This window comes from Oryctolagus cuniculus, chromosome 13 (assembly GCF_051225735.1).
Source record: "Oryctolagus cuniculus isolate XC-2025 breed Fujian yellow rabbit chromosome 13, ASM5122573v1, whole genome shotgun sequence".
In the NCBI taxonomy this organism is placed as follows: domain Eukaryota; kingdom Metazoa; phylum Chordata; class Mammalia; order Lagomorpha; family Leporidae; genus Oryctolagus; species Oryctolagus cuniculus.
The window spans coordinates 100159680-100171469 of record NC_142879.1 but is presented as its reverse complement, the minus strand read 5'-3'; the positions used below and the strand labels follow the sequence as shown (position 1 = coordinate 100171469).

Sequence of the window (11790 nt, the reverse complement as noted above, 5' to 3'; positions counted from 1 at the left end):
CAGAAATCAAAAGAGAAATCAAAAACTTTCTGGAAGTAAATGATAACAACACAACATATAAAAATTTATGGGATACAGCAAAAGCAGTGTTAAGAGGAAAGTTTATATCAATAGGTGCCTACATCAAGAAATTGGAAAGGCCCCAAATAAATGAGCTATCAATGCATCTCGAGGATCTAGAAAAACTGCAGCAAACCAGACCCAAAACTAGTAGAAGAGAAATAATTAAAATTAGAGAGGAAATCAAAAGAATTGAATTCAAAAAAATTACAAAAGATCAGCAAAATGAAGAGCTGTTTTTTTTTGAAAAAATAAACAAAATTGACACCCCATTGGCTCAACTAACTAAAAAAAGACCCACATAAATAAAATCAGAGATGAAAAGGGGAATGTAATAACAGACACCACAGAAATAAGGAGTCATCAGAAATTACTACAAAGAGTTGTATGCCAAACAAGCAGGGAAATCTAGCAGAAATGGATAGATTGCTGGACACATACAACCTACCTAAATTGAACTATGAAGACACAGAAAACCTAAACAGACTCATAAGCAAGTCAGAAATTGAATCATTAATAAAGGCCCTCCCTACAAAGAAATGCCAAGGACCAGACGAATTCACTGCTGAATTCTACCAGACATTTAAAGAACTAACTCCAATTGTCCTCAAACTATTTAAAACAATTGAAAGAGAGGGAATCCTCCCAAATTCTTTCTATGACACCAGCGTCACCTTAATTCCTGAACCTGAAAAAGATGCAGGCAAGAGAATTACAGACCAATTTCCCAGATGGATAGAGGCCAAAATCCTCAATAAATTTCTGGCTAATAGAATGCACCAACAAATCAGAAAGATCATCCACCCAGACCAAGTGGGATTGATCCCTGGTATGCAGGGATGGTTCATCATTTGCAAATCAATCAAGATGATACACCACATTAACCAACTACAGAAGAAAAACCATATGATTATCTCAATAGATGCAGAGAAAGCATCTGATAAAATACAACACCCTTTCATGATGAAAACTCTAAACAAATTGGGTTTAGAAGGAACATTCCACAACACAATCAAGGTAATTTATGAAAAATCCAAGGCTGATATCATATGGGGAAAAGCATTTCCACTGAGATCTGGTACCAGACAGGGATGCCCACTCTCACCATTGCTATTCAATATAGTACTGGAAGTTTTAGCCAGAGCCATTAGGCAATAAAAAAAAAAATTAAAGGGATACAAATTGGGAAGGAAGAATTAAAATTATCCCTCTTTGCAGACAATATGATCCTTTATTTAGGGGATCCAAAGAATTCCTCTAAGAGACTATTGGAACTCATAGAAGAGTTTGGCAAAGTAGCAGGATATAAAATCAATGCACAAAAATCAACATCTTTTCTATATACAGACAATGCCATGGCTGAGAAAGAACTTCTATCTATCTCATTCAAAATAGTGACAATAAAAAAGCAAATACCTTGGAATAAACTTAGCTAAGGATATCAAAGATGTCTATGATGAGAATTACTTTAAAGAAAGAGAAGAGGATACCAAAAAGTGGGGAAATCTTCCATGCTCATGGATTGGAAGAATCAATATAATCAAAATGTCCATTCTTCCTAAAGCAATTTCTAGATTAAATGCAATACCAATCAAAATACCAAAGACCTTCTTCTCAGATCTGGAAAAAATGATGCTGAAATTCACATGGAGGCACAGGAGACCTCGAATAGCCAGAGAATCTTGTACAACAAAAACAGAGCCAGAGGCATCACAATACCAGATTTCAGGACATACTACAGGGCAGTTATAATCAAAACACCATGATACTGATACAGAAACAGATGGCAAGACCAATGGAACAGAGTAAAAATACTAGACATCAATCCAAACATCTACAACCAACTTATATTTGATCAAGCAGCTAAAACCAATTCCTGGAGCAAGGACAGTCTCTTCAACAAATGGTGCTGGGGAAACTGGATTTCCACATGCAGAAGTATGAGGCAAAACCCCTACCTTACTCCTTACACAAAAATTCACTCAACATGGATTAAAGATCAAAACCACAACCTGAAACCATCAAAGTATTAGAGAACATTGGAGAAACTCTGCAAGATATAGGCACAAGCAAAGACTTCTTGGAAAAGACCCCAGAGGCACAGGTAGACAAAGCCAAAATTAACAAATGGGATTACATCAAATTGAGAAGTTTCTATACTGTGAAAGAAAAGGTCATTAAAGTGAACAGGCAATCAACAGAATGTGAGAAAATAATTGCAAGTTATGCAACTAATAAAGAATTAATAACCAGAATCCACAAAGAGATCAAGAAACACCACAACAATGAAACAATCACTCCATTCAAGAGATGGGCCAAGGACCTCAATAGATATTTTTCAAAAGAGGAAATCCAAATGGCCAACAGACAAATGAAAAAATGTTCAAGATCACTAGCAATCAGGGAAATGCAAATCAAAACCACAATGAGGTTTCACCTCACCCCAGATAGAATGGCTTATGTACAGAAATCTACCAACAACAGATGCTGGTGAGGATTTGGGGAAAAAGGGACACTAACCCGCTGTTGGTGGGAATGCAAACTGGTAAAGCCACTACGGAAGTCAGACTGGAGATTCCTCAGAAACCTGAATATAACCCAACCATACAACCCAGCCATCCCACTCCTTGGAATTTACCCAAAGGAAATTAAATTGGCAAATAAAAGAGTTTTCTGCACCTCAATGTTTATTGCAGCACAATTCACAATAGCTAAGACATGGAATCAGCCCAAATGCCCATCAACAGTAGACTGGATAAAGAAATCATTTGATATGTACTCTGTAGAATACTACTCATCGATAAAAGAAATGAAATCCTGTCATTTGCAACAAAATGGAGGAATCTGGAAAACATCATGCTGAGTGAATTAAGCCAGTCCCAAAGGGACAAATATCATGTTCTCCCTGATCTGTGACAACTAACCAAGCACCTACATTGAAAATGGTGGAAGTGAAACTGACACTATGAGGAACAGTGATTTGATCAGCTCTGTCCTTACTGTCAAGGAAAAACTTACTATTTTATTCTTTTTGTATTTTATTTTTCTACTTAATACCATTGGTCAATCTCTTTATTTAACAAGCAATTATTCTTAGCAGTTAGAATCCAACTGAAAGTTTATCCCTGTTAAAAATAAGAGTGGCAATAAGAGAGGGAAGAGATGTACAGTTCGGCAGAGGCTCACTTGGACTTACCCCTAAAGGTAAAGCTAAAAACGTGCTATGGACTCCAAATCCCATTAAGTTGGCAGGTACCAATGCCATCTTACTAGTTAAAGTGATCAGTTTAAGTTCATAATTGACCATAAAGATAGTATTAAGTGTCAAAGGGATCACATAAATAAGACCAGTGTCTGCTAATAATACTTGATAGAATTAAAAAGGAGAGAACGACTCAACATGGGAAGCAGTATACAGTATACACAGCAGACTCATAGAATGGCAAATGCCCTAAACAGCACTCTGGCCTCAGAATCAGCCCTTAAGGCATTCAGATCTGGCTAAAAAGTTCATGATAGTTTCTCAGGCATGGAAAGCCAAGACACTGTGGCAAAAAATGACCTAACTGAAAGATCACTGTGAGATCCCTGCGGAAACAATGGGCCATCAAAGAAGGAGGTACCTTTCTCTGAAGGGAGGGGAGAATTTCCACTTTGATTATGGTCTTGTCTAAATAAGGTCGGGGTTTGTGAACTCAAGAGGCTTCCATAGCCTTGGCAGCTTATGACAAGCGCCTCAGGTTATTATTGATGTCATAAATGTAAGAATATCAATTGTTAAATCAAAAACAAGAGTCCCTGTGCACTTACTCCCCATGTAGGATCTCTGTGTTTAATGTGTTGTACTATGAGAATTAATGGTAAAAATATTCTTCAAACAGTACTTTATACTTTATGTGTTTGTGTGGGTACAAATTGTTGAAATCTTTACTTAGTATATACTAAGTTGATCTTCTGTATATAAAGATAATTAAAAATAATCTTAATGAAGAATGAGATGGGAGAGGGACTAGCAGGTGGGATGATCTTTGGATCGAAGGGTGGTTATGGGGGGGGAAAACAGCTATAACCCAAAAGTTGTACTTTCAAAATTTATATTTATTAAATATAAGTTTTGTAAAAAAAAAAAAACAAAAATTGAATCATAAAAAAATTGAGAAAGAACAGATATTTAGTCTCAAATGATGAAACCTGATTAAAACTAAGTGAAATGTAAAAAAGGAACACTACAGAGGAGAAATGCAACAGACAGCATCAGCAACATCACTAGTAATGGGAGAAATCAAAAGTGTAGGTTACATGACAGTATGCAATGATCACAGAATCCCTTCTGTTATGCCCTTAACAAAAACTGTATAATCCTAACCGAATTATACTGAAATATCAGAAAATATCCAATCAGGGACATTCTGCATGATTGGAATTTAGTCTTCAAAAGATCCATGGTCATTAATGTCAAAGAAAAGGAAGGAACTCCTCCAGACTGAAGAAATCTAAGAAAGGCAACAACTAAAAGAAATTCATGGATCTGAATGGGATTCTCTTATTATCAAGGACATCACAAGACATGTAACAAAACTGGAAAAGAATCTGTGGATACACAGAACAGTGCTAACTTTGTGATTCTGAGTGTTTTATTGTATTTAGTATGTCCTTACTTATAGGAAATATATTCCAAAGTAGTCAGAGCTGATGGCATAATGTCAGCAGATGACTCTCACTTTCTTTAAGAGGGCAGATTATTTGTACTAAAACTTAATTTTTTTTTAATTTTAAGATTGTTTCCTAAAAGGTAATAAAAACTAAAAAGGAAACACAGAAAGCCATAGGTAAACATAACTTCTCCATGAAGAAGGTGTATGAATCAATGCCTAAAGTTAAAATTACATAATTTTGGTAGCACTATAAAATTATATTGCATCCAAGCAATGATATTGACACTGGCCAGAGTATCAGTATACCAAAATGATGTCTATCCAAATCATTAGGTTTGTATGTAGTAGCAAAAATTGGCAAATTCAAAGAAGCCCTTAATTAATCCCACTAAAGTATTCCATTCAACTTGGTTTTCAGGGTGCTGTATAATGGCCACCATTTGGACAACTGAGTTTGTAAAAGTTAATCATACTGGTTTTCATTTGCAAAATCTGTGCTAAGTTAGTTATACATCCCAACAAACAGTTTCATGTGCTGCAACTGGCCTGCCATTGGGAACAGAAGTTAAGATGCCGTTTGAAATATCCTGCATCCCTGGTGGAATCCCTAGCAAGACCAGGTTCCCATCCTGATTCCTAGCTTCCAATAATGTGTGCTCTGGGAAGTGGCGAGTGATAGAACAAGTAATTGGATCCTTGCCACATAAGTAGGATGCCTGAACTGAATTCCTGGATCCTGGCTTCAGCACAGTCCACCTATATTTCACTGCAGATATATGGGTGCTGTACTATTGGAAGGGGGATCTCTCTGTTTTCCCCCTCTTTTCCCCTTTCCCTTTTTCTTGCTCCCTCCCTTACCACTATCTCTGTCTTTCAAAAAATATAAATTGGAAATACAAAATTTCAATTGTAGATACATAACACTAAATGTTTTCAGTTAGTGAGGATTTTCCCACATAATATATTTAAAAAGAAATAACAGGTGTGTTACATAAGCAGTGGTCAGTAAAATTTTATAATATAAAGCATAAGTAAATGGTAAATGTGTTACATAGCAGTGGTCAGTAATTGTAATTCAGAGCATATTTTTTCTTTAAAATGTGTACATATTCTTTTGACATGTTGACTTAAATTGGACTCATTGTTGGCTCCTAGGTCACTTTTTAAGTTCCTCAGTAGCTGGAAAAAAAGAAAGAATTCCATTTTTTAATATCAAACATGTCATAATTAACTGTTTAAATCAGTACAAGGTGATAATTTCAAGAAAAATTTGTATATATTACTAAAGTACAAAATTACCTTTAGATATAATTTGTCTATATTTACACAATGGAATTATTACTGTGAGTTAAATATCAGTGATCCTGTATTTTTCTTCTTTTTCATTCTTTCCTCAGCTTAACAATGTGATTAAAGATGAAGATAATACTGTCCATCTCTAAATAATCATATGCTATGTCTAAAAATATAGATGAAGGGGCAGCACTACGGCAGAGAGGGTAAAGCCACCACATCCCATATGGGCACCAGCTCAAGTCCCAGCTCCTCCACTTCTGAACCAGCTCTCTACTATGCCTGGGAAAGCAGTAGAAGATGACCCAAGTCCTTGGGCCCCAGCACCCAACATGGGAAGACCCAGAGGAAACTCCTGGCTCCAGCCATTATGGCCAGTTGGGGAGGGAACCAGTGGATGGAAGACCTCTCTCTCTCTCTCTCTCTCTCTCTCTCTCTACCTCCCTTTCTGTGTGGAACTGTAACTTTTAAATAAATAAATACATCTTTAAAAAATATAGATGAGGAGGCAACTTCCCTATGGGGATAGGAATAAATTATGGCACTATCACCACACACACAGAAGAGAAATTGTTTCTAATTTTATGTCATTACTGTAGGTTTTTTTAGTGGCAGTGGCATGGAAGTCGACATCCACAGTACAAGGAAATAGTATACCTGATAGATGGAAAGCAGACTGAATGCAAAGAGATAGAGCTCAGGAAGAGAACTTGTGGTATCATAAGTAGGCTGGTTTGTCTTGACAAACAAACGGAGTTGTGCTTTTGTTCCTTGCTAAGGATTTTGGAAACTTTCTTGAGGGTAAAAGTAAATGAGCCCAGATGTTAAGTGCTACTGTCAAGCAGCTGCTTTGTACTGTCATTGCTTGACTGGCTATGACAAGGACTTGAGATGGCCCTTATGTCACTACGATGCACTTGAGAAGCTGATGATGCCACTGTCTTCTGAAAACAGCTTTCGTATGTAGGCTGACAGTATCACAGAGACAGCAAGAGCATACAAAGTGTAGAGTCAGAAAAAGAGAGGCCCATAAACCTTTTTGAGATATTTTCTAAGCTATGGGATATGAAGACTATATAATAAATATATTCCTCATTATAATGTTCACATAGTTCACATAGTTCATTAGCTTTATGTAAAGTAGTGAACCAAAAATAAAAAGGGATGCCACTTGCTACTTACAGTTTGTCATAAATCAATGCTTTCACAAAATTTGACAACATACCTCCATCTCATTTGCTACTTAAAATTGTGTTGTGCTTTCCACATCTGAAACAAGGCAAATTTTATGTATAATATTTAAGTTAAACTAGTTATATTATCACGGGAATAAACTATCAGTTAAAAATATGGTCCTTAATTCTTTTAGAGACTAGACCAAACTTGAAGATGGCTTAAATAGAAAAACAGTCACATATATTAAACAAAATTCCTAGTGATTTTATGTTAACCTAATAGGAAAATATGATTAAAAAGTACACTAAGCATTAATCTGTTTCATACACATTATTTTAGAAGGGTGGCATTTAATTAGTACAAAGGTTAAAACAAGTCAAGTCAGGTTTTACAATAAATGAATGAACTAGAACAACTCTGTACTTTATAAAAGATGACTTTTTCACTTTCATGTGTTTCCATAAACTGAATTTTCCATTACCCACTTCTAGAAAAACAAATTTTAAAGTATTCCATGGTATTTTCATCATGGAATATTAAGCAAATAAGTAAAGAAAGAGGTATTGTCATAATGTCATGTAAAAATTCTACTGGGAAAATATAAGATAAAAAAACATCTTGTGTATATTATAACACAACAGTACTGTATTCATATGGACATGAGTATTCAGAAAATTTGAGAACTAATTTTCAAATTCAATTGTTAGATGCATGACTTTCTAGAATGAGAAATAAGGAAACCAATGTATAACTCTTTAATTTTCATTTCTTTTAGGAAGTTAGCATTGGGGCATGCATTGTAGACCAGCAAGGTAAGCAGCTTCTCTGAAGCCAGCATCCTATATTAACGCATCGACTGCTCTGCTTTCTTTTTTTTTTTTTTACTTTTATTTAGTAAATATAAATTTCCAAAGTAGTTTATGGATTACAATGGCTTCCCCCCCCATAATTTCCCTCCCATCGCACCCCTCCCATCTCCCACTCCCTCTCCCATTCCATTCACATCAAGATTCATTTTCAATTCTCTTCATATACAGAAGGTCGATTTAGTATATATTAAGTAAAGATTTCATCAGTTTGCACCCACACAGCAACACAAAGTGTAAAATGCTATTTCAGTACTAGTTATAGCGTTACTTCACATTGGACAACAAACTAAGGACAGATCCCACATGAGAAGTAAGTACACAGTGACTCCTGTTGTTGACTTAACAATGTGACACTCTTGTTTATGGCGTCAGTAATCTCCCTAGGCTCTAGTCATGAGTTTCCAAGGCCATGGAAGCCTTTTGGCTTTGCCGACTTTGATCTTATTCTGACAGGGTCATAGTCAAAGTGGAAGTTCTCTCCTCCCTTCAGAGAAAGCTACCTCCTCCTTTGATGGCCTGTTCTTTCTACTGGGATCTCACTCGCAGAGATCTTTCATTTAGGTCTTTTTTTTCCACAGTGTCTTGGCTTTCCATGCCTAAAATACTCTCATAGGCTCTTCAGCCATATCCGAATGCCTTAAGGGCTGATTCTGAGGCCAGAGTGCTGTTTAGGACATCTGCACTTCTATGAGTCTGCTGTGTATCCTGCTTCCCATGTTGGATCATTCTCTCCCTTTTTGATTCTACCAGTTAGTATTAGCAGACACTAGTCTTGTTTGTGTGATCCCTTTGACTCTTAGACCTATCAGTGTGATCAATTGTGAACTGAAATTGATCACTGGGACTAGTGAGGTGGCATTGGTACATGCCACCTTGATGGGATTGTATTGGAATCCCCTGGCATGTTTCTAACTCCACCATTTCTGGCAAGTCCGATTTCAGCTCTCTGATAATCCACCTGGGAAAGCAGCAAAAGATGCCCCGAGTGTTTGGGCCCCTGACACCCATGTGGGAGACCTGGGTGGAATTCCAGGCTCTGGCTTTGGCCAGGCCCAGCCCTGTCCATTGTGTCCATTTGGGGAGTGAATAATCAAATGAAGACCTCTCTGTCTCTCCCTCCCTCTATCTCTGCCTTTAAAATAAATGTCGTAAAAATGTAGTCAAATATTGAAACATTTGTTTTTTAAGTTTGATCATAATTTAAAAAAATTATTTAATATAAACACATTTATACAATTCACAAATACAGTTCTATGAAGTTATTAATTCTAATTACCCACTGAATTTTGAAATGTGAAGAAACATTTCAAAATATATTGCAGCTGTCTCTAGAATATTCTTACTTAAATATTTTATATAAAAGTTATTATCTAATAAAATATCCCAACAGGCTTTAAATACTCCTACACATGACATAATAAACAGTTCATGGAGATCATGATAAAGTAATATAAATACCTTCATTCTGGCATGAAGGCAAATTTTCTTGACTCCTGTATTTTTCAATGATCTGAAAACATCTTTCCCATAAAGTTGAGGTGTCAAGATCCTGAAGGGCAAACTTTAGAAATTGAACAATGTGTCAACAGCATCACCAAGTAGAATATGGGGGGAAAATAACTCACTACAATATGTTGGAAAGAACAGTTACTGGTAGAATCTTATGTTATCATAAATAAAAATTACATAAAGTATAAATCACATTCTTACATAATTTGAATGAAGGAACTACCAATGTAATATTATTTTTTTCAATAGTTCTCCTATATATATATTTCCTATGTATAATAGATGATATTATCTTATATTACACTCAAAAATATTTAATAGTATACGTTTTACATAGAAAAATGAGATGTCCTTCTTGAAAAGTTCCTTATTTTCATGTTAAAGAAACCGTAACTTTATAGAGAACATTTTGTAAAGCAATTTCAGCAAGATCATATGTGTTTTTAGATGACATGATTTATGTGGACAAACCTAAACACTCCACCAAAAAGCTGTTAGAATTGATAAACCAATTCAGTAAAGTTGCTAGTTAAAATATAAATATACAAAATCAAGTGCTTTTTCTAGGTTAATGATGAACTCACAGAAAAAGAAATCAAGAAAGAAATTTTATTCACTGTCAAAAAAAGAAAAAAGAAATTTCATTCACAATAGGCACCAAAAAATCAACTGTTTAGGAATACATTGAACCAAAGAAGTGAAAGGTTTATACAATGAAAAGTCTCAAACATTGAAGAAGAGGTCATTAAGGGCTGCAAAAAAATGGAAAGATACCACTTGCTCATGGATTGAAAGATTCAAAATCAGAATATGTTGGGAGGCAAGATGGCAGAATAGGAAGGGAGCACACTGATAGTCCGGGGAGAGACAGTTTAATAAAAGTGGAGATACTGCAGGTTCAAGGAAGAGTAGGGGAGGAAACAGCAGAAGAAACTCTTCCGGAATGCATGATTCACAGTGGACCTGCATGGAGAGCGTGGGAGCCCACAGTTCGGGACACCAGCGGCAGACTCAACACACCAGCACTGGAACGCGAGCTGTGGGGAATTACTTCCCTTTTGAATCAAAAAAAGAAAGAAAGAGAGAGAGAGAGAGCGAGAGCGAGAGAGAGAGAGAGAGAGAGAGATATCTACCACGCCTAACCTGGGAGTGTCACCTTTGGCACACCAAACAGAGCTCTCAGGCCACACCCATCTCAAGCCTCTAAGGCTCCATCAAAAACAGACAGTCCACTTAATCTAGAGTCATAGTATAACAAGAAAAAGCACCACAGTGAAGAAACCAAATATCTCCAATATGCCAAATAACAAACGCAAAAACCGAGGTAATAAAAACAAGGAAGTCACCATGACACCCCCAAATGAAAAAGACACCCCAATTCAAGATTATGAAGATGATGAGTTAGAAGAAATGCAAGAAGCAGATCTCAAAATATTGATAAGAACATTAAGAAGTTCTCAAAAACAAATTCTTGAACTACAGAAATCCTTAATGGACAAGATAGAAAATCTCTCTCATGAAAATGAAATATTAAGGAGGAATCAAAATGAAACGAAACAACTAGTACAACAGGAAACTGTGATAGTGACGAGAAATCATAATGAAGTGAAGAATTCAATAGATCAAATGAAAAACACAATAGAGAGCCTTACAAACAGAATGGGTGAAGCAGAAGAGAGAATATCGGACTTAGAAGACAGAGAACAAGAAAGGATACAGTCAGACCAAAGAAAAGAAGAGGAAATTAGAAATCTAAAACATATTGTCAGGAATCTGCAGGATACTATTAAAAAACCCAACATTCGGGTTCTAGGAGTTCCTGAAGGCATGGAGAGGGAGAAAGGATTAGAAGGCCTTTTTAGTGAGATATTAGCAGAAAATTTCCCAGGTTTGGAGAAGGACAGAGAAATCCTAGTACAGGAAGCTCACAGAGCCCCTAATAAACACGACCAAAAGAGATCGTCACCACGACATGTTGTAATTAAACTCTCCACAGTGAAACATAAAGAAAAGATCCTAAAATGTGCAAGAGAGAAACGTCAGATTACTCTCAGAGGATCTCCAATCAGACTCACAGCTGACTTCTCATCAGAAACCCTACAAGCTAGGAAGGAATGGCAAGATATAGCCCAGGTACTAAGAGAGAAAAACTGCCAGCCCAGAATATTATATCCTGCAAAGCTATCATTTGTGAATGAAGGTGAAATAAAGACTTTTCATAACAAACA

The 11790-nt window shown here is 36.2% G+C and overlaps 1 protein-coding gene across 1 annotated transcript in view; it reads right to left on the bottom strand.

The window, feature by feature from the left end:
* Positions 1-3150: 3150 nt before the first annotated feature.
* Positions 3151-11790, bottom strand: part of LOC149122803 (uncharacterized) — a 104184-nt gene continuing 95544 nt past the window's right edge. Inside the window, exons 22-24 of the mRNA XM_089311845.1 lie at positions 9512-9614; positions 7234-7277; positions 3151-5894 (exon numbers count right to left, since the gene is read on the bottom strand). Of these exons, the coding sequence (XP_089167971.1) occupies positions 7252-7277; positions 9512-9614 (129 nt within the window). The 3' untranslated portion in view covers positions 3151-5894; positions 7234-7251. The remainder of the gene's footprint in view (positions 5895-7233; positions 7278-9511; positions 9615-11790) is intronic.